General features: G+C 44.6%; 2 protein-coding genes and 1 long non-coding RNA gene across 10 annotated transcripts; 1 reads left to right on the top strand and 2 right to left on the bottom strand.

Annotated features, from left to right (window-relative positions):
- Positions 1–1,279: 1,279 nt before the first annotated feature.
- LOC309707983 (E3 ubiquitin-protein ligase TRIM21-like) lies at positions 1,280–4,180 on the bottom strand. 2 transcript variants are annotated; one of them, XM_082535650.1, is made up of 2 exons: positions 3,814–4,180; positions 1,280–3,014 (listed from the first exon to the last, which is right to left on the bottom strand). In XM_082535650.1, the coding sequence occupies exon 2, from the start codon at positions 3,003–3,005 to the stop codon at positions 1,704–1,706; it is 1,302 nt and encodes a 433-aa protein (XP_082391776.1). In that variant the 5' UTR covers positions 3,006–3,014; positions 3,814–4,180; the 3' UTR covers positions 1,280–1,703. The 2 variants fall into 2 exon arrangements, with proteins under 2 accessions (XP_082391776.1, XP_082391775.1); XM_082535649.1 differs by lacking the exon at positions 3,814–4,180 and adding an exon at positions 3,675–3,801.
- Positions 4,181–5,884: 1,704 nt separating this feature from the next.
- On the bottom strand, positions 5,885–18,287 carry LOC309708016. Of its 3 annotated transcripts, XR_014277148.1 has the most exons (6): positions 18,215–18,287; positions 17,984–18,057; positions 17,622–17,683; positions 17,419–17,534; positions 7,239–7,274; positions 5,885–6,910 (listed from the first exon to the last, which is right to left on the bottom strand). It is a non-coding gene; the product is annotated as an uncharacterized lncRNA (long non-coding RNA). The 3 variants fall into 3 exon arrangements; XR_014277149.1 differs by lacking the exon at positions 18,215–18,287 and having other exon boundaries at positions 17,984–18,093; XR_014277150.1 differs by lacking the exon at positions 18,215–18,287 and having other exon boundaries at positions 17,622–17,667; positions 17,984–18,033.
- On the top strand, positions 8,223–18,080 carry LOC309707982 (uncharacterized protein). Of its 5 annotated transcripts, XR_014277140.1 has the most exons (7): positions 8,223–8,395; positions 8,967–9,023; positions 9,440–9,606; positions 16,584–16,640; positions 17,058–17,150; positions 17,406–17,519; positions 17,990–18,080. XR_014277140.1 is itself a non-coding variant. In XM_082535648.1 (3 exons), the coding sequence occupies exon 3, from the start codon at positions 9,697–9,699 to the stop codon at positions 11,029–11,031; it is 1,335 nt and encodes a 444-aa protein (XP_082391774.1). In that variant the 5' UTR covers positions 8,542–8,560; positions 8,967–9,023; positions 9,440–9,696; the 3' UTR covers positions 11,032–12,607. The 5 variants fall into 5 exon arrangements, 1 of the variants encoding a protein (XP_082391774.1); XR_014277141.1 differs by lacking the exons at positions 16,584–16,640; positions 17,990–18,080 and having other exon boundaries at positions 17,406–17,486; XR_014277143.1 differs by lacking the exons at positions 8,223–8,395; positions 8,967–9,023; positions 9,440–9,606; positions 17,990–18,080 and adding an exon at positions 15,727–16,334 and having other exon boundaries at positions 17,406–17,486.
- Positions 18,288–22,993: the final 4,706 nt, after the last annotated feature.

Here is a 22,993-nt window from a genome sequence, read left to right as displayed (position 1 = left end):
CGAAATCATTCACATAAATGACTCCAGACTCGCTCTCCTCAGACACGAGTCTGAGTCGAAACCAGCAAACGTCCTGCAGTAAGTCTAATCGGCCACTAGATAGAGGAATAAACACCAGACTGGGTAAAATATTTTGGACGCCTCCTCCATGAGTTCAGCCTTTTTGACTAAATAAACAACCAGCTGTTCTGTGAACACAAGAAAAACGGGTTTGTGTGTGAAGAGAAAGTGTGGATGTCCGTGGCTGCGTCACGTTGCTATAAGGTGCTCTGTGTAAAAGCTCTAAATGTTTGCCTTTACCTGTGAGGATCCTCCCCCATTGACTAACAGAAAACCAGTTTACATTACTGGAAGTACCGGTTTCCCCGTGCAGTGATGCGAGCTGCTCTGCAGGTGTATTATCAGTGAGGGGCTCCTTCTAACTCACCTGCTTATGGAAAAGTTCCTCTTCTATCACAGGACATTTCCACTTGCTGTGACAGTCCACACTGAGGGGGAATACCTGGGAGTTTATTTCACGATGGAGGGAGAGTGTGCTGACTCTCTCTGAGTCTGACATGGAAATGCTGATGAACCTTTCAGTCGGCTCCAAACTGCAGCATCCATCAGTGACTTCATTCTAATAAGCAGATCACAGGATGCAGCACACAGCAGCCTGAGCTCTCGACTCACAGCGATGACTTTAACAAAGACACATTTCAAACTTTGTGAACTTCCACCGCTGTAGCGTTTCAGAGCTGACAGAGATGAAAACAAGGCAGAACAGACGAGCTTTAACATGACAGGAATCAGATGTTTGGAAGGCTTCCTGTCATATTTTGGCTCATCTGCTGCAATCTTTCGATTTTACTTCTGTTGCTTGAACAAGTCTGAAACTGAATGAAACTGGAGTGAGGAATGAATTCTTCACTGACGGGAATCTTCTGCTATGATAAATGCTCGTTAATAAAGTTAAATAAAATCTCAGGTCACTGTTTCTGTCTTAGCTGAGTCAGCTGCTCTTCAAACTAGAAAGGCTGTAGGCTTCTAACACCAGCCGTGCTGATGAGGTTAAAGTGTCGTTCCCACAGCTCAGGTATTAAAAATATATGAGTTATTGGCCTCTGTTAACAAATGTGCCGTTCAGGGGAAAATGAATCTGTGGCATTTAAACCTCCCAGAGGCTAAATGCTATCAGTCAGGTGTGTGTTATTCCTGGCAGTAGCATGACCTGCGTGGGTGGAAACATGAATAATGAAATAACATCTCTAAATAAAATCAGTGACATAAACAGGAAGCGTCGGATTATTGATTTAATGTGAAGAAGAAGACAAAAAGAAGTTAGTTGGTTTGACCCAATCAGCTCTGCATTTCTAGAGTAGCGTTACATAATTCACAAATAATCTTTGCTTATCTTTCACTCGGCCTGAGCCCATGGCAGTGAAACTAAAGGCTGGCTCAGTCACCTGATCCAGTCCCAGCTGTTTTGGAAAGAGAGAAGTTTGAAGCTGAGTCTTAAGTAGAGAGGGGGTCTGTCCCCTGAAGCCAAACTGGGAGCTGCCTCCCATTCTACTTATAGAAACTCGAGGAAACACAAGTAATCCAAGTATTCTTTTACTGGAATACCAGAGGATGCACCGAGCAACAGGAGCTTCAAGTTCACAGTGTGGTGTAGGATAAGGCTGGGAAACCTGACCTCATTACTCTGGTGCTGTGGGGCCGGTCTAATCAATGGGGGTGATGATTAGCGGTGCAGAGTTTCTACCATCATCATTCAGACCGGGACTGAAGAATGGGTGGAGCTTCTGAGTGAAGGAGCAGCCAGTAAAGGAGTAGATCAGAGCTGCAGTATCCACGTCATAAAAGGAGACCCGACCCTCGTCATAGTCCACAAACACCCCCACCCTCTCAGGACCAGACCGGAGAGAGAGAGCGACATCAGGGTCAGCCTTAGCTTTGTACTCGTATCCATCTCTCAGCCTCACAGTCCAGAAACCGTCCCCAGGACTCAGTGTGATTTGAGCCTTCCTGTTGGTCGACTCTGTGGCCACTCCCACAGTCCACTCGGTCTTTCCTTTAACCTGAACCTCAAAGTAAAATCTGCCAGAAGAGAAACTCTGCTCTCCTAAAACATTGATGCAGTAAGAAAATCTCTCTGGGTTGTCTGGAAGCTTCTGCCTCACGTCACTATCGTGAACTTGTTTCCCATCATCAGACAGGACGAGGTAAGGATTTGCTGTGTCTGGATCAAACGTCACGTCCACTGCGTAGCTCTGGACCCGCCTCAGCTCGAACCTGGCGAGCATCTTGGGTACTTTCTCCTTCATCTCCTCAGAGAGTGGCTCCTCCAGCTGAAGCACAGAGAGCAGCTCCACCTCCGTCTTCCTCTTCTTCAGCTCACGGATGTCCTGCTCCATCTTTCTGATGAAGCCTTCAGCCTGCAGCTCTGTTTGTCTCTGCTTCTCTCTGATGGCCTCCGTGAGCTTCTCGACATACTTCTTCAGAGCAGCAAAGACCCGAGCACCATCTCTCATCTCTCTGTCTGCGTCCTCTTTACCGAGCTCCACTGAGCGTTTGAGCTCCTCAATCTTCAGTCGCATCTCCTCGATCGTCTGCTGGATTTCAGCCTCCATCTTCACCACTTTCTCTCCTTTACTCATTTCCTCCAGAGGATGATTGAATTTCACGCAGTCCCAAAGTAATGAAAGGCAGACCATGCAGACAATCGCCATCAGTTTGAAGCCTTCCCCATGGCGAACCTCCACCCGTCTACCTGGCCGTTGCTCTGAGCGTCTGAAGGCCTCGACCATCTCAGAGATCAGAGTGTTGACCTGCAGCTCGGGCTTTGGGTAGAGCATCTTCATGCAGACGGGACACTGGAACGGGACGTCAGGATCTGCGTATTTACACATGCAGGTTTTGCAGAAGTTGTGTCCACACGGCGTGCTGACCGGATCGGTGAACACATCCAGACAGATGAAGCACAGAAGCTGATCTTCAGTCAGCAGATGGGCGGCAGCAGCCATGTTTGGACACTGAGACGGGAAAGATGTCAGGAATATTAAAAAGTGTCTAAGATGTTTACACAGCTGTTTGCATGTTTGTGTTTATTTGTGACTGCTGGAAACGTCTTCATGGATCTGAGTGAACGATGAGTTTACACCTGTTATCAAACCTGTTGAAGCCGACAGGATGTTTCTGCTTAATTTCCTCTGAATGAAAACATTTAGAATAAACTGATTTAAGACTTACACTAAAAATTATTGCATAAGACTTTTAACAGCTGATTTTTACAAATATTTCTGAAACTTCATCCACACAAAGACTCATATCCAACAACCTTTCCTCGTTCTGTTGTATTGTTACTTCCCTTTAACTTGTGCTAAATGTGTGTGACAGCAGACTGCCACAGTGTTTGTGTATTATTGAGCTCATGAAGCAGTTTCAACAAGTCTTGTGAAAGCTAAGCAAACATGACAGAGTGAGCTGAGGGTGAGCGGCTGAAATATGAGCCTTCAAACAGGTTTGCTTTAAGATAAATGAGTTTACTGAGCTCTACATGATGCAATGAACTAAAATACAAAGTCTGAAATCTGCATGAAATATTCCATCAGGAAAAAATCTGTTTGAGAAGCTAAAAGATGCAAAGATCAGCTTTGTTTTCATGAATGCTTAAAGACACGAGCCGTACTCACCACAGACGCTCTGCTGTGTTGATGGGGAACTCTGACAAACTCACACTAACGTTTGTTTGAAAAGAAAAGAGAAAGCGAAGAGCCCAACAGGTGTTTGAACTGAGCGTGTGTCAGAGTAAAAGTGCTTCTGGATCACTACCTGTAACCTGTGGAGCTCCGCCTCCTGCAGTGTCAGCTGAGCAGCTCATGTGATGTGAAAGTTAGTGTCCTGTCCTCCTCCTGCTGGAGACCTCATATCAGACTGTGTGTTGGTGCCTGGTTATGAGCTGGAAGCTTCAGCCCTCTGAAATTTGTTCCAGCCTCCAGTTTTCTAACAATAAACCACATTACTGCCATCATACATCCAACAAACCAGAGAAACAGTGAAGTAGTTACTACCAGATGAACCTCATTCATCAACTTTAGTATTTTATATCCTCCAGCACCATAAATACACAAATACATGTCATGAGCTTGTTAGCATCAGTAAGAAAGACGAGCCCAAACTCTGACACGGACAACAGCAAACAAACAGCAGCATGAACACATGCTAAAGCTACTTGGACATGGAGTCGCTATTTCACTGTGGTGGAGAGGCTTGTGTGGCTAATAAGCAACGTTGTGTTTTATTTTGAATCAGAAAAGTGAGAAAAATATTTAATCATGTAATCAATGCAGATGAAGCTAGTTGTTACCATGAAAAGTGTGAGATTTATAAGAAGGGAACAATTTAAGCAGGTTTTGTTGTGGATTTTTTTGATGACCTGGAAGCTCCTGACCCTGCATGGAGGGTTTCACCCCAAGTCCAGCACCCTGAGGCTGTACGCTAAGCGGAAGGAAGGAGGCCGGGGACTGGTGAGTGTCAGCACCACAGTCCAGGATGAGACAAACGAACATCCACGAATGCATCAGTAAGATGGCCACGACCGTCCGCGTGCTCAGTGAATACCTCAGGCAGCATAAGTCCAAGAAAGAGGAGGAAGAAGAGGCACCAACATGGCAGCACAAGAACAAGCTCTGAGCACAAGATCCATAGAGGCTGGGGTCTATCACACCAGGCAAGACCCCAGGTGCAGGCTGTGTAAAGATGCCCCAGAGACAATCCAGCACATAACAGCAGGGTGCAAGATGCTAGCAGGCAAGGCATACATGGAACGCCATAACCAAGTGGCCGGCATAGTGTACAGGAACATCTGTGCCGAGTATAACCTGGAAGTCCCGAGGTCAAAATGGGAGATGCCCCCAAGGGTGGTGGAGAATGACCGAGCTAAGATCCTGTGGGACTTCCAGATACAGACGGACAAAATGGTGGTGGCTAACCAACCGGACATAGTGGTGGTAGACAAACAGAAGAAGACGGCCGTAGTGATCGATGTAGCGGTTCCCAATGACAGCAATATCAGGAAGAAGGAACACGAGAAGCTGGAGAAATACCAAGGGCTCAGAGAAGAGCTCGAGAGGATGTGGAGGGTGAAGGTAACGGTGGTCCCCGTGGTAATCGGAGCACTAGGTGCGGTGACTCCCAAGCTAGGCGAGTGGCTCCAGCAGATCCCGGGAACAACATCGGAGATCTCTGTCCAGAAGAGCGCAGTCCTGGGAACAGCTATCAAATGGTTTGTGTCATGACCCATAAACTTTGGTCAAGTATTATTCACATGTATATGATAAGTTTATGCCACCTGTTGATTTGCACTGCTTGTAGTGAGATTTAATAATTAGAACTGATGTGTAACTTCATGTTATGGCCGACTGTGACAAAGCAAAGCTGGCCCACCTGAAGATGGTGCCCGGCCCGACCCCTGACCTGCATCTGTTGTTTTTGTCTGGATGACGAGGGGAAGTTACCCATCAGCAGCTGCAGGAGTTATGGAGGGTCAGAGGTGACATCGGGGCTCTACACTCGGGCTTTTCTCAGCTTGCTTTGCTGTGTGTTGTAATGTTTCAGTGTTCATGTGATTCTGTTTATTCTGTTTCAATAACTCTGCTGTTTCCATAGGATCTTTTTGAGTGATTTGATTGTAATTGGATCTAAAAAGCTGGATCTCCACACCGCTGGCTGGAGGAGGTTATCGTGTTGGCTTTCAAATTTGGGACCTGACAGTTTGTATGACAGAGTTTCTGTGGAGTGACCCATGAATAGGAAACCTGCAGCATCTTTACCTCAAACTTCATATTCAATCATAGAAACAGAAAATACAACATCGAGCTTTGAAAGAAGGACAGACCAGATCCAAGCTGTGACATGTTTTAATGCAGCTTATTAAGCTTTAATCAGAGACAGTATCAGAGGCTATAAATGGATTACACTCGCTCCACACACTGTTTGTGTTTCAGTTCACACAATCAGAGGCGCCGACAGTATCGTGGACCAGAATGACCAGAGTGCACGATGCAGCTGTGATTTCAGGAGCACATGTTAATCTTGCTGTGACGAACACACACATTTAAAAGTTAGACATGGATGGATCTTCCTCTCTGCATGTTACTCTTCTTCTTGGTCTTATTCTCTTTCTCCCCTTGGTTGCTAAACATTTGAAATACATTTAAGTGCAACAGCACCATTGGTATTGCAGATAAGACACTTCATTTCATCCATATTTTGCTGCCTGTAGCATCGGAATATATGCTTTAGACCATTTGACTTTTTACCTTCCTCCTTTGTCCCTTCTTCTGCGATTGCGTACCCAAGCCTCTCAAGTGATCCACGCAGTTCATTCACACGATTAGGATTATTATTATTATTATCAGGTCTAAATACATCTGAAAACACAACAACATAATTCTTCCAGTTCGTTATCGCTGGTATTTTACTGAGAATATTCCGAGTATTCCCTGGGTCGGTACATGTTTCACCACATGGGGAGTCACGGACGTAGAAAACCATCAGATCATCTTTGGAGTTTTTCCTAATTTTGTCGTTTTCTTTGAAATAGTCCAGGGTTCGGGACTCAGCATGAGCAGCCTGAGCAAACAGGATTTCATTTTCACAATTAAATTTTTTAATATCAGCCCATGTGTTTATCTTTCCACGGCATCCTTTCAAAACATCAGGCCACTGTACAGGAGCATTAGGACACTGATATCGAACATTGGGCCATCTCAGCACTGTGGCTGCCACCACTCTGTTACCTATGTATACGTCACAGTTTAGAATCTTCGTCCTCACAGCTTCACCATCATCATCAGTGACTTTGTTCATATCAAACTTGTCTTTATTGCGTGGGACGCTCACGGCCACACTGAACATGGGAAACTGTCTGTCGAAGTAAACAGAGAATATTCACCTGTAAAACATTTTCTTTATAACGTGCAGATTAAAGTATCCAGAGTATTAAACCAGACAAAGTGAGTTTAGTCTCATTTTGCTGAGGAAACCAGTCTATTTCTTTTTTTGGATTTTTTTAAGCCCTGAAATTGAGAACAACTTAAACATCCAGTTATGAATAACAGTGAGTATGTAATGCTGCATTTGTTCTTTCAGTCTCTGCTTCTACATGTAGCTCTAATGATCTCTGTTTCTGCCACGTTACTATAAAGCACACTGTAAGTACTGTGCTGCAGATTAAAGTGACCTTTGTTACTGACCTGTTGTTGTTTGCACCTTTGTAGCTAGGTGTGTACCTGCCAAAAGACACAAACACAGTTTTGATGTTGATTTCACTTGGAAAGATTTACATGAAACCACAACAGTGTTGGTTTGTTTCCCTGAGAGTTTGGACAGAGTTAAACAGAAGGCTGATCTGTGTTAGAGTCCAGTGTGATGAGATATTCGATTTGTGTACTCAGGTTTTGAAACGTGTTGGAGTGCATTATTGTTGTTGTTGTTTAACTGGGACGCAGTATGTTAGTCGTCACCACAAGGGGGCACAGTTCCACTGTGAATGAACGTATGCTGTGACATCACACCACTGATCAAGTAAGCGAGCGGTCACAGGAATGGTAGCCTTGAAAGAAAGGATGTGTTAAGAAGTCCCCCTGCCCGGTCAGGCGTTACCTGCACGGAAGGAGCATGACGGTAGAAACAATCCATCAGCCAATCAGAGTGTGCACCCGTAACCATAGCAGCATTTGAGTGAGCAATTGTGTCCACTAGAGGGTGATGTTGACCCACAAATGAGAGATTTAAGCTAAATTGGCTATAATTCTGTTTATGCCATCCTGTAATGTTGTTATGATAATCCTTTCATGGTATCTGTTTCTGCTCATGCTTAATCTTGTTTGGTGTTCTCTTTATTATTTAACGTGAGAGATGCTGTAACATCCCATAACAGGATCTCTCTGAAACGTGATTCTGCACTGTTCCCTGGTAATAAGGCCCGGTCAGAGACAAGGAACGATGTCACAGTATTAAAGAACTTTATTTATAACTGGCACACACTGAACACACACTCTAGCTGGTGTGTAGGGATGTGCTTCTGAAATTAGTGCAAATAAGAAATAAAATAAACATCTCTTTCACTGATTATGCATCCATAACTTGTCTGCAGCAGCGTTACTCTCCGACTACGCTCTCAACTGATAGTTTCTATCGTCAACTGCTGGGATGACGCTCCTCCCATGCAGGTGTAACGATGTAAAAGAATGGATATGGTTTTGTTGTTGTTAAATTCCTGTTAAACTTGGGATCGCAACCATGGGTTTATTTTGGAACTTTTATTTTGAAAATCCGCAGCGGAAGTCTGCTACTGGTAAACGGGCTACCCCCTAAGCCTATCGTTAGTAGCAATGAAGCTTTCGCTGTGGTAAGTTCCTCTCCGTCCGCTCTCACAGAGCATGAGTTTAAAACATATTTGAAAATCCTCATTGAAGCTAATATGACAGTGCACTAATTGCATGAACTGCCCATACGGCAGTATTTGAGTAGATTTCAGGTTTATGACCGTGTTTTGCAGTTAATAGATTAGACGGTAGGAAAAATGGACACGTGGAGCTAGTGGCTAACAGCTAGATGGTAAATGGCCTGCATTTGTATAGCGCTTTTCTAGTCCATAGGACCCCAAAGCGCTTTACACTACATTCAGTCATCCACCCATTCACACACACATTCACACACTGGTGATGGCAGCTACATAGTAGCCACAGCTGCCCTGGGGCGCACTGACAGAGGCGAGGCTGCCGGACACAGGCGCCACCGGGCCCTCTGACCACCACCAGTAGGCAAACACGGGGTTAGTATCTTGCCCAAGGATATTTGGCATGCAGCCAGGGTGCAGCCTGGGATCGAACCACCGACCTTCTGATTAGTGGCTGACCTGCTCTGCCACCTGAGCTACAGGCTGTCGTGTCTAATAATTTTGAAACTTCTCTCAATAGTTTGGGCGGAATCCTGTTGCTGAAACCCATGGTTATTCATGTCCCATGTTATTGCAGGTACTTTGAAACATGTATATGGTTGAGCTGCAGGCTAATTCTGTTTAAGACATATTGCTTATTAAGTTTGCCCAGTAGATGGCAGCATTGTTCCATTTACTATTGTATGTAAAAGGGAATTTTGGCTTTGGTTTATTTATATTTACATGAATGTGCATTTAAGTGAATTAATTTTTCTTTTGTTATCTAAACCACAACGCAGTAATGTTTCTATTTTATTTTCCGTGATAAGTATTGTTGCCATTTTATTTTTCAATCAATATTTGTTTTATTTATTTGGGAAAACTAAGAGTTCCACTATACGATCATAAGCCTATAGTTAGTAGCAATGAAGCTTTCGCTGTGTTTGGGCGGAATCCTGTTGCTGAAACCCATGGTTATTCATGTCCCATGTTATTGCAGAGACCCGCAAAAAGGGGAATAAATCACGCCTGAGCTCTACCCACTTCGAGTCCAGAGAGTTTTATTCACACAGCGCTGGAAAGAGAAGCTGACCAGGGGTTACATTGGTGCCGTGAGCCGTCAATCGAGTGTTTGGACGGTGGACTCCTCTCAGCAACGTGGGCCAGTTTCAGCGCTGCACGTTTGTGATTCATTGTTGTTCTTTCTGACACATTTAAAAAAAAAAAAAAAGGAGCATATATAGCATTTTTGTTTTATTCTAGTTGTTGTGATGGACATCACAAAGGAGGGATCGAGTACTCCTAATGTTGTTGGTAGGGGTAGGGGGTTGTTATGTTCCCCTTTGCGTTTGCGTTATGACACTCCTGTTAGTGGGCGTGGTTTTGTTAGGGGGGATAGTCAGGGGATCCCAGGGCCCCAGTCCAGTGAAGGGGTTGTTGTCCCTCCCCCTAGCCATGTGTCACACACGTCTCAGAACAACAGTTCACCTTCTCCTAACCCAGATACTATTGCCACGGAGATTGTGAGTCAGATGGGGGATGTGATCCAACTGGTTGGTCAGAGAGTAGCGCAGAGTATCTTAACCCAGCTCAGCCCGTCTGCTAGTACCCCCTTACCTGCACCTACGGCCACACCTTTCCATGCTGTGTCATCTACATCTGCTGTTGATGCTGCGCTGGTGCAGTTTGTGTCCCACAGGAAGCTTAAGGACCCACCATGCTTCAGAGGGGATGGTTCTGATCTCATTTCTGTGAGAGAGTGGGAGGATCTGATGAGAGCCTTTATAAAGCTGGGGAGTCTGAGACCCGAAGAACAGGCTGAGGAGATTCTTGTTCATTTGAGAGGCAAGGCTAAGGATGTGGTCCAGGTTGGCATTAGAAACAGTGTCGTAGATGTCACACGTGATCCTGAGGCTATTTTTGGAATCCTGAGGAGACACTTTGACTCTGCTCAGTGCTCACCTCTTCCACTGGCAGACTTCTACACCACTCTCCCAGAGAAAGGCGAAAGTGCATTCGATTATTGGCTTAGGCTGCACCGTGCTGTTGATCTTGCTGTTGAGCGCCTGAAGGAACGAGGACAGGCATTGGGTAGCCCCAGCACTGAGGTCACCCGAATGTTCATCAAAAACTGTCCCTCCCCTGAGCTTGCCATGATCTTTAGATCAAAGACAATTGATAAATGGACAGCCAATGAGGTCCAGGAAATCCTGTGTGAGTCCCACTCTGGAGGAACGTTGAACTCAAGCAGCACGACGGCCGAGAGAGTTGCAGTGAATGCGCAGCAGATATCAACAGCGTTGCCTGTCCAGCCAACAGAGAAGCACATTCAGCCACAGTCGACAGATTCAGCTACTTTGGAGCGGCTCATAGGCATGCTTGAGAAGGTTCTTCTGCAAAGATCCTTTCAGCCTGGTTTGACCACGCGGCCTAACTCCAGACGTTCCAGGATTGAGGGCCTACATGATAAGCCCTGCTCCGTCTGTCATGATATGTCTCACACAGCTTTCATGCACTGCCGAGATCACAAACTCTGTTTTCTGTGCCACTCACCTGACCACACCAGGCGTGCCTGTCCTGGATCCTCGTCGTCTTCTGCCCCTTGACGGTCGGAAAACTAGTTGATCCACATTTGAGGGAGGAAAGTGTGGATCATCTGAGTGACTCTCCCACTTGCGACAGCGATGACCTGGGATCCATGTATGAATCTCTGTGCTCCACTTCGCCACCTGGTACGACAGTTGTCTTCCAAATGACGCAAAGAATTAAGAAATCTGACAGTTTGTTTTATACGACTGTGGGGACTGTGGGCGGAGTTTCACTGAGAGCCATGATCGACAGTGGCTCTATGTCGTGCTCTATTAGTGAGGCTACTGCTACGCGGCTTTTACAGTCCTGCCCTGATCTGAAGCTCGAACCAGCTAATGACATTGTTGTTGTTGGTGCTGGGGGTCACCAGTTCCAACCTAAAGCAGTTTGTGATTTGGAAGTGACTCTTTATGGTTTCAAGCTGCTCATCCCCACGCTGGTTATTCCAGGCCAAAGTGACGACATGATTGTTGGCAGTAACGCTATTAAGTCGTTGATTCATGTAATGAAGAATACGGATGAGTATTGGAGGCTTGTATCTATTTCAGGTGATGTCACCAATGATGACTGTAGACAGTTTTTATCCATGCTTTCCAATGTTGAGCGTTGGCGAGGAGGGGCGGTGCCTGATAAGATTGGCACAGTGAAGTTGAGACAGCGTGTTACGCTGGAACCCCTTCAGGAACACCTTGTGTGGGGTAAATTACCTCCCTCTTCACCTCTATCAGCAGGCTGCACTGTTATTGTTGAGCCTACACAGTCACGATGTAGACCCAGAGACTTCCTGGTTGGCCGCTCCGTCTCATCATTGTGGGGTGACAAATGGGTTCCTCTCAAGGTGATTAACCCCAGCAACAAGCGTGTGATTCTGAGGAAGAACTGTAAAATCGCTGATGTCTACCCCTGTGTCGCAGTTGAAGAGCTGTCTCCCCCTGAAAAGATCATGTCTAACAGCCACTCTTTTGAACAGGGTTCTGTTCCCATAAGGTCTGTTGAACAAAGGAAGGAACTCTTGCACAGACTAGGACTACAAGACTTGGACTTAGACAGTTGTGAGGTGTCTGACAGATGGAAAGATCAGCTTCTGCAGCTTGTGGAAAAGTATGAGTCTATCTTTTCTAAGGATAGAATGGACTGTGGAGAAGCTACCGATTTTGTCCACAAAATACACCTTGTGGATGAGAAGCCTTTTCGTTTGCCTTATCGCAGAGTACCGCCGAGTCAGTATGAGAAGCTAAGAACTGCTCTGAATGAGATGGAAGAAAGGGACATAATCCGGAAGTCGAACAGTGAGTATGCATCGCCGCTGGTCTTGGTGTGGAAGAAGGATGGCAGCCTGCGCATTTGCACTGATTTCAGATGGCTCAATGCAAAGACTGTTAAAGACGCGCACCCGCTGCCACACCAAGCCGACGCCCTGGCTGCTCTCAGTGGAAATGTTCTCTTTTCAACAATGGATTTGACCTCTGGATTTTACAATGTGCCTCTCTACGAGCCTCACAAGAAATACACAGCATTCTCCTCGCCCTTTGGTCTCCATGAGTACAACCGGATGCCTCAGGGTCTGTCGAACAGTCCGGCGACATTCATGAGAATGATGATGTCGATCTTTGGTGACGAGAATTTCAGCAGCTTGCTTTGTTACTTGGACAACTTGATGGTGTTTGCGCCTGACGAGGCAACTGCCCTTCAGCGTCTTGAGATGGTCTTCTCTCGGTTGAGGAGTCACAACCTTAAGCTGGCCCCTAAGAAATGCCATCTTCTTAAGAGGTCAGTTAGATTTCTTGGACATGTCATTTGTGCGGATGGTGTGAGAACTGATCCGGACAAGGTTAACACCATTACCAACATCAGGGAAGAACAGCTTATGGAGAGCGATGGTGTGACTCCCTCCCAGAAGAAGATCCGGTCCTTCTTAGGAATGATCCTCTATTACCAACATTTCATCCCTGATTGTTCTGCGAAGGCCAAGCCCTTGTTCAGGTTACTTTCGGGACGACAGGCAATTCCCCATGGGAGGAAAGGAAAGAAGCTCAGGAAGCAACCCTCTGCCAAACCATCTCTGACACCAAGTGACTGGACATCAGCATGTCGCACATCATTTCAAACGCTCAAGATGGAACTAGCTAATGTTGTCACCCTGGCTCATCCCAACTTTAGTGAGCCTTTCATCCTGGCGGTTGATGCCTCCTTTGATGGCATCGGGGCAGTACTCTCACAGGTTTCTCCTGGCGAGACAGTGGCTCGACCTGTTGCCTTTGCCAGCAAGACATTGTCACGGTCTCAGATGAACTACCCAGCGCACAGACTAGAGTTCTTGGCGCTTAAATGGGCCGTGTGTGACAAGTTCAGCCACTGGCTGAAAGGAAGGCACTTCACGGCTTGGACAGACAATAACCCCTTGTCCTACATCTTGACAAAGCCACGTTTAGATGCTTGTGAGCAGAGATGGGTGGCGAAGCTTGCGGCATATGATTTTGATCTAAAGTATGTGCCAGGGGTTAGAAATACAGTTGCTGATGCTTTGAGCCGTGAACCATTTGTCGAGTCATGTATTGGTCATCGTTTGCTGAAAGAACCTTATGTTGCTAGATGAGGTCAACGGGGTTGTGAGAGGTACTGTGCAGGATGCTTTTCGGCTGACTAACAATTGCCACATTGTTCAAGACACAGAGCCAGACTCACCAGACTCTGTTTCTGAGTGCGACCTTCAGAGCGAGAGGGGTTCGATCGATGCTGATGAGGTGTCAGCTGTGCTGAGTGCGCAGTGTGACCATGGTTTGACCAATGTCAACCCACCTTTATCACAGCTCCCTGAGGTGGACCCGGTCGTTCCTCTTCCCCAAAGCCAGCTCTCGAGCCTTCAGCAACAAGATCAGGCAATAAACAGAGTCCTTTTCTATGTGCGAAGAAAAAGGAAGGCTACGAGGCGAGAAGCAGCTTCAGAACCAGGTGGTGTTGGTGGACTTCTCAGGCAGTGGAAGAAGCTTAAAGTACAGAACGGCATCCTGTACAGGGTGATAAGGCATCACCGCTTGAGTAAGAAGATTTTTCAGTTTGTTGTTCCTGATAGCCTGAAGGTTCAAGTCCTCCTCAGCCTTCATGATAATGCAGGCCATCAGGGCCAGGCACGAACACTTTCCCTCGCCCGTGAGAGGTTTTTCTGGGTCGGGATGGAGAGAGACATAACCAACCATGTTCAACAGTGTGAGAGATGTGTGGTTGGAAAAACACCTGAACCTCATGCCTGTGCACCACTAGAGAACATCCAGACGTCAGAGCCGATGGAGCTAGTGTGCATAGACTTTTGGACTGCTGAGCTCAGCGATAATAAGAAAGTGGATGTCCTGGTCGTAACCGATCATTTCTCCAAGATGGCACATGCCTTCCCCTGCCGAAACCAGTCCGCAAAACATGTCGCACGCAGGTTGTGGGATGATTTCTTTTGTGTTTATGGCTTTCCCAAGAGGATTCATTCGGATCAGGGATCAAACTTTGAGAGCAGACTGTTGAAGGACCTAATGGTTAATTAATTAATGGTCGGGCATTGTACAGCTACAAGCATTTCACCCCCATGTCATACTGTGTATGGTTGTGTGTGTGTGACAAATAAAATTTGAATTTGAATTTGAATTTGAATTTGACCTCTTAGAGATGGCAGGTGTGCAGAAATCGCATACTACGCCATATCATCCTATGGGCAATGGGGTCACTGAACGGTTCAACAGGACACTTGGGAATATGCTGAGGACTCTCCCTTCTACAGCCAAGGCTAGGTGGCCTCAGATGTTACGCACTCTCACGTTCTGCTACAATTGCACAGTGCATGAGACGACTGGTTTGGCCCCCTTTTATGTCATGTTTGGGCGAGTCCCACGCCTCCCTGTTGACATGATGTTCCAACATGTGCTGCAAAATGATGATGTGATCAGCCACCATGAGTTTGTCTCACGGTTGCGGAAAGACCTGTTTGATGCCTCACAGATTGCCCAGAACCACGCTTTTCACGAGCAAGCGCGCCATGCCAGACTCTACAACCGCAAAGTCAAAGGCTCACCTCTGGCTGTAGGTGATAGAGTGTTGTTGGCCAATCGTGGTGAAAGGGGAAAAAGAAAGTTAGCCGACAAGTGGGATCCCACGCCTTATGATGTTGTGTCAGTTAGGTCTGGGATCAATGTGTACAGGATAAGAGAGAGCCACACAGGCAAGGAAAGAGTTGTACACAGGAACCTCCTTCTCCCTGTTAACTTCCTGGGCTTAGGTGTGGAAGGGAGTCTGGCCTCCCGTGCTGACTTGGACGGAGGGAACCCGAACAGTGGAGATGACCAAGGGTCTGTGAGGTCAACACAGATGGATCATCATGACAGGACACTGGACTGGCTGCTGAAAACGCCAGAGATACAGGGTCTCGCTAATGATGAGCCGGTGGAAGTTGAAGGTTCCCTCTGCGATGTGGACCCCAGCAGTGGCTCTATCGCAGCGGAGGACCCACCCCCTGAAGTTAATGCTGAAGTGTTTGAAAACTCCATTAGTGAATTCCCCTTGCCTGCTCCCGTGAGCAGTGATGCTGCTCTCCGTCAAGGCTCTGAACCTGTTGCCGTGGCTCCTGTAGTTCCCATGGCTGATGTTGACTTAGATCTTGCTATTTGCACACAGCCTCAGAGTATTCAGGCGGGCATGGATGGGTTAGCTATCACTAGGTATGGGAGAAGTGTTAGGCCTCCCAAGAGACTGATTTGTGAGATGGCAGCGCAGAAGGTTGAGGAAACTTCTTCTGTTTCAGGGTCAGTTTTTGCATTTCTGACTGGTATGTTTTAGCTCTAAGGGAATTGACTTGGTTTCATGTATCTTTCGACTTATTTTTTGTGTGGTCCAGGATGTGATTTGGAGTATTATTTCGGGTGCTCTTATATGTGATGTTAAGGAGGTGTAGATGGCATCTTCTCTAGTCTGTTGAAGGTATTGGGCTTGGTACCACCCAATGTCTCGACACTTTTATATAAAAGGATTCTGTATCGACAATGATTAATATTAGTGTATCGATTTTACCCCGAAGCACCTGCTGTTCATAGTTCTTTTGTTTCTGGCCCTTGATACTCCCTTGAACTGGTTTGGAGTTTAACAGAATTTAAGGGGGGTGTATATAACGATGTAAAAGAATGGATATGGTTTTGTTGTTGTTAAATTCCTGTTAAACTTGGGATCGCAACCATGGGTTTATTTTGGAACTTTTATTTTGAAAATCCGCAGCGGAAGTCTGCTACTGGTAAACGGGCTACCCCCTAAGCCTATCGTTAGTAGCAATGAAGCTTTCGCTGTGGTAAGTTCCTCTCCGTCCGCTCTCACAGAGCATGAGTTTAAAACATATTTGAAAATCCTCATTGAAGCTAATATGACAGTGCACTAATTGCATGAACTGCCCATACGGCAGTATTTGAGTAGATTTCAGGTTTATGACCGTGTTTTGCAGTTAATAGATTAGACGGTAGGAAAAATGGACACGTGGAGCTAGTGGCTAACAGCTAGAGGAGGCTGTCATGTCTAATAATTTTGAAACTTCTCTCAATAGTTTGGGCGGAATCCTGTTGCTGAAACCCATGGTTATTCATGTCCCATGTTATTGCAGGTACATTGAAACATGTATATGGTTGAGCTGCAGGCTAATTCTGTTTAAGACATATTGCTTATTAAGTTTGCCCAGTAGATGGCAGCATTGTTCCATTTACTATTGTACGTAAAAGGGAATTTTGGCTTTGGTTTATTTATATTTACATGAATGTGCATTTAAGTGAATTAATTTTTCTTTTGTTATCTAAACCACAACGCAGTAATGTTTCTATTTTATTTTCCGTGATAAGTATTGTTGCCATTTTATTTTTCAATCAATATTTGTTTTTATTTATTTGGGAAAACTAAGAGTTCCACTATACGATCATAAGCCTATAGTTAGTAGCAATGAAGCTTTCGCTGTGTTTGGGCGGAATCCTGTTGCTGAAACCCATGGTTATTCATGTCCCATGTTATTGCAGAGACCCGCAAAAAGGGGAATAAATCACGCCTGAGCTCTACCCACTTCGAGTCCAGAGAGTTTTATTCACACAGCGCTGGAAAGAGAAGCTGACCAGGGGTTACACAGGTAACGCATGACCGGACAGGAGGACTTTCTAACAGGATGTATTGTGTATGGATGTGTTTCCAGAGAAGTAAACAATATTTTCCCTTTGAGTTGACACTGCACTGCTCAACACAGTGTGATACAGCTTTTAATAGCATATTAGCCACATGTTACTCTGTATTCATTTTCACACCTTGCTACAGTTTGTTTGTTAAAAACAGCTGCTGTAAACATCATCATCATCATCATGTTCAGATTTTCTTCTGTATTTCACAGAACGTTCACTCACCTGTTCAGAATGTCTTGTACAATTGGTGCGAGCTGGTGTGGGTCAATAACAGTCTCACCGTTTGTAACGGTCATCAAAACAAGGACGGCTACAGAAACCCAGTAAGGAGCAGCCATCTGAGTGGGTTTAACAAGGATGGAAAAATTAGATGAGTGAATATATAACAGTGTCCAAATATCTGCAGACTATTCTCCAAAACTCACCATAATTAACCAGATTAACAGCTCTGCTCTTTCAGGAGATGTTTGTCTAAAAATTCAAGTGTCTGTAACAAAAAACAAAAAATATTTCACAGTCTGCAGGATGTCAGGACTAAATGAGAGTTTTAGGCTCAGTTTCACAGACATGAGTTTGGTCTTAGTCTGAACATTTTTTCAGTGCAGATTTTCACTGAACTTTTATTTTCTCCTGGAATGACACTGAAAAAAAATCTGTCTGCCTGTTTTCTACTTTATCTGTCTTTAAAGAGAGACAAATTTACTCATCACTTCAACGTAGTGAAAAATATTCTGTGTGGTTTACTCTAAGTTGCAATCAATATTGTGCCAGTTTAAACCTTTGTTACCTGCAGTGGTGGAGAAAGGTCTGAGGGATGCTGGAGGCTCTGTTCAGGACGAGATGCTGCTGCAGTGGATGCAGCTACAAGGAGAAGACACCTTTATAGAGGGCAGGCTGATGATGGCCAAACCCTCTGAATGGCTTCATGCCCTTATTTGAACATGTCTTTAAGCCATGGGTGTAAGAGGAGGAAGAGCTGCTTCAATCTATATCAGTAAATATTGACAGAGGTGTTTACCTGGATTTAGCTCTAGTGACAGCGTTTAATCTTCATGAAACCATCCATTGCACCCTCATGCTGTGTGACTGAGGATATTTGTGGGAAGAGAATGTAGCAAGAAAAATTACATTTTATCATTGCCATAGGCCCACTACCATACATTTGAGTAGAGAGTAGTCACTAGTAGCTATTCTTTGCGTCTGTATCTTGCATTTGATATGAAGATTGTCTGCTTATAATATTAAAGTAATAAGTTCATCTAAAATGACAAGTTAACCTAAAATGCAAGTCTTTGGTCTTAGTATTTTCTATAATCTCCTTGAATTAAAGTCTAAATTGAAGTCTACACATCACATCTTTATTGTGTGTGAAAACATGTTGTAAAACTACACCACATAAACTACACAGGTAGTGAGCGCAGTCACAAACAAAACAAGTGAGAGAAGTAAAAAGCTGAGTATAATGTGAGCCGGTGCCTCTATAATTAAGCAAACGGGAACAACTTCTACAAAAGAACAAGTTAAAAAAACCCAATGAAAACAGTAAACTAGTTAAAGCCACTGTACAAATCTAAGCAACGGCACGATGGGAAAGCAGCTGTGTTCCTGAGGTCACCAACCGAGGCCTAAAGTCCAGATCAGACGGCATTTTCTGTTTCATGTATGAGGTGGTGTCTTGTCAAATCAGCCCCACTCTGTCCCTGGTTTCCTGTGCAGTCTCTGTTCTACACCATCCAAAGGTGGAAAATGCTAAAAAAATATATCAGAAAGAGTAATGTGCCCAAAATGGTACTCAGTCCTGCATGGGGGACGTTTTGTGTGTAAACTCAGTTGTTCTAAATCCTCTTTATATTTCCAACAAACTACCAGAATTATGGTATTTGAAGCTGGTTTATTTTGCAGCTGCCACAAAAATTTTAACTCATCATCGTGACTCACATATTGACTATAGATATTTGACCATAAGGCAGAAACAACAGATTTTTTCAGAAGTAGTTTGAAATTGAAGTGTTACTTTTAAAAACTTAAGAACTGCACTAAAGCTATACACTATTACTTAGTAATTGATAATTACATATATTGATTAATATGAGGTAATTAAACATGTTTTTTTTTCCAGGTGTCTTAAAAAGCTCCGACTCAGTTTACATAGTAAAACTGATATATATACACATATAGTTTAGCAAATCTGCCCAGTTTCTCAGCGACTACAGATGTAACACTAACGAGTAAGTGTGTAACACTACATGTGTAAACGCAGCTTCTAAATGTTTAGACAAGCTGTTTATGAGAGATGACATCAGCTGACATTAAAGAGAGACCGACCCGTCTAAAGACTCACTCAGTGATGTCAGAGATAAAGCTGTGCTGAGTTTGCTGCTGTTAGCCTGTTACAGTTTGAATCTGGATGATGAGACTGAGCAAGCTTTGCACATCCAGAATGGAGCAGTCGACACCAGATTTTTGATTTTCCAAAACGTCCCAAAAACGTTCTCTGACAGAGTTTATCATTGAGGGAGACTGTGTTTGAGAATGTCAGGGGAAATGTAAGAACTGTGAGGAGGTGCATCGAGGACACTGCAGCAAACCTGCAACGTTGAAAAACAAAGTGGAAAATCCACAGCCACAGAGAAACACACACCAGGACCAAACCACAGAAGCAAAAAGGAAGTTTTCTTTTAACTGTATTTTCTGTTTTACAGCACTTTTACTGGCATATAGATCCCGGGAGCCTGGCACACTCCGCCAAAATAAGTAATGAATAAATCATTAAATGACACTATTAGACATTCAGTTACTGCTGAAAGTAGTTTCAGTGACAGTTTAACCTTCGGGATGTATTTTTAATTTCTTCTACCTATTTGGGATTATTTGGAAAACAGTATAAAATGAAAAAACAAAAAGGAATGATGAATAAGTTTAGACTGGTAACGATGTTTGCTGAGACAGAACAGTGTGCAGTTCTTAAAAGAGTCTTTGTGTTTGTTTGCAGCTGGACTTCTGTTGCTGCTGTGCTTCCTGGATCTTCACAGACTTGTTGGTCTTCTTGAGCAGCAGCACTGTCTGTTTGTTGGGCTACACTCCACCCTGAGTGACGGTGACTCCACCCAGCAGCTTGTTGAGCCCCTCGTTGTTGTGCGTATGATCCGTATGATCCTTGCCACGGGCAGCGTTTCTGGCTAGCCCCGGTGGACACGACCCACGCGGAACTGCAGTCGAACGAATCACTTAACAAGTATGTTAAGCAAATAGTGCTGATTTGTTCACTGGACGGGATGGACATGTGTCGATATATGGCACTAGTGACTTGCTATACATGAGCAGTGCACGCTGAGATGGTGGGGTCTCCTCACCAATCAGGAGCCACAGCATCACAGCTGCTCCTGCACACAGTGCATGCACTCTTCTTCCTCCATATTCTCCTATTGACAGCAGACATAAAGAAAGGATGACTGCAAAGCCACTGGAGGCAAAGCACCTCTGAAGCAGCGACCAGAAGCCTCACTGCTACAGGCCCTGGCCCGTGGTTCTCTGAGAGGTCTGCTGTTAGCAGAAATCCTCCAAGCTGCTCATATGCAAACTGCTCCTAATGGGCCTGGTGTAAGAGATTACTCAGGACTTCAAGACCGACCAGCACTTCCAGTGCTCCACCATCATGGCTCTGCAGGAGGCCAGCAAGACCAGGAGGCCTGGTCAGCCTCTTCGACAACACCAGTCACGCCAAGAGGGTCACCATTAGGGATGGGTATCGAAACCAGGTTCTTGTTGAGAACCGGTTCCCACTGTTTCAATTCCTTGGAAGTGTTTGCCATTTTTGCAAACGATTCCCTTATCGATTCCAGTCGCCTCGAACGACGTCACCACGTTGTGGAGCGTCATTTACCTGGCAGGAAACATGGCGGCTCAAATGCTCAAAAGTTTGGTTATACTTTACGAGAACGGATGACAACAGGACAACTTGCAGTACTTGCAAAGTAGATATTTCATTTAAGGGAGGAAACACTACGAATATGCAAAAGCATTTGCTCACAAAACACGCGATGACCTTAAATGAATGTCGTGTTTTTAATTCCGCTCCGGACTCGTGAATTTCAACCCAGCAGCAGCGGTAACGTTTGCACGTCCTCTCCCGTTAATGCGGCAGGTAAATAATCAACTAACAGTGCATATTATGTTAGCGTGATCTGCCTTATTACAAACCTGCCATTACTGTGCATTTAGTGACCATGATGAGACAGAGTCTGGCTCAGATGCTGGCAGCTCTCGCTGCAGTCTACCGGTAGCGTCTCCTTTCAGGCCAGGATAGACGAACGTCACCGAGCAGAGACTCAGTTTGTGGTCAAAGGTTTGCATCCGTTTGCCACAGCAGATGATTTTCAGTAAGTGAATGTGTTTAATTGTAGGCGGGGACATTGCTGGATATTCTTGTGTAATTGCTACAGAATAATTTATGTTAAACTTTGTTATTGCTACAGAAGAATATTTATTTTATTATTTTACATTTACATTTTTTTTCCTGGGGACCCTGTGACGCCCCATTAAAGAGCCGTAGGCTGGATCTCTTAAGATCTCACTGCTGGGTTTGTAAGGCCATGTTACTCCTAAATTTCTATCTTGTTCAAAGAGAAGATATAAAACAAAGTTCTAAGCTAAACGACCTTAGTGTTCTCCTTTTTAAAAAAGAATCGATAAAGAATCGAATCATTAAATAGAATCGAAAATGGAATCGGAATCGTGAAAATCTTATCAATACCCATCCCTACACTTCACACACTAATGCTGCCAGCACGAGTCCTCTCTCTACTGTAGCCATTAGCTTAGCGGCTAGCTGACGCTTTTCTGCTGACAAGATGTCCGACTTTCCTGACTTCCGGCTGAGCAGGATGAATTCTGTGCATGCGGATTAAGGTCACATGATCAAGGTCAACAGCAAGTGTCTCTGGAAGTCCACTGCTGATTGGCCAAGTTACATGATAACAGTCTGCCTAAGAAAACACATGATTAAATTATTTACATCACAAAACATCCAAAAATACTTTACCCTGCTTTGTGGGTGGGACTACTTCTTAGCTTTAAACAGCTCCGGCCGAGCGGTTTGTACAAAGAAAAATAAAATCCAGCTGTGAAACAGTTCATCGTCATAATGTTTGTTTATCTGTTGTAGCAGACAAAGATTCAAATACATGATGTTTACTGGATTATCTGCTGAGTTTTTTCCAGGCTGAACTAGAACTTTAGTTTAAGCTTCAACAATGACGCCCTCTAGTGGCACAACTAGGAAATTATAGGTAGTTCAGTTTGACTTCAAATAGTTCTGATAAGTATAATTGTATCCATATACACAAAACTACATGCTTTCAGAGTTAGGATTAATAAATAAATAAATAAATAAATAAATAAATAAAAAGGAAATGATTTCTTTATGATCCAGATGAGTTAAAGATCTCAACTGTACATAACGTCATCCTGTGCAGTTATGCTGCAAGCTTCAAACCCATAAACTGTTAGTTATCTGTTAGCACCAGATTTAACACCAACGGTAACTTTTGGTTACTGCTGGTGTTACCAAAAATCAACCTGTGGTTGTACTCGTATCCATCTCTCAGCCTCACAGTCCAGAAACCGTCCCCAGGACTCAGTGTGATTTGAGCCTTCCTGTTGGTCGACTCCGTGGCCACTCCCACAGTCCACTCGGTCTTTCCTTTAACCTGAACCTCAAAGTAAAATCTGCCTTAAGAGAAACTCTGCTCTCCTAAAACATTGATGCAGTAAGAAAATCTCTCTGGGTTGTCTGGAA

This window comes from Aulonocara stuartgranti (assembly GCF_965226115.1).
Source record: "Aulonocara stuartgranti genome assembly, chromosome: 6".
NCBI classification, from domain to species: Eukaryota; Metazoa; Chordata; class Actinopteri; order Cichliformes; family Cichlidae; genus Aulonocara; species Aulonocara stuartgranti.
This window is presented reverse-complemented; position numbering and strand designations above follow the sequence as displayed.

Coding starts and splice junctions, on each gene's coding strand:
- LOC309707983 (XM_082535650.1), bottom strand. CDS start 3,005: ATGGCTGCTGCCGCCCATCTGCTGACTGAAGATCAGCTTCTGTGCTTC.
- LOC309707982 (XM_082535648.1), top strand. CDS start 9,697: ATGGACATCACAAAGGAGGGATCGAGTACTCCTAATGTTGTTGGTAGG.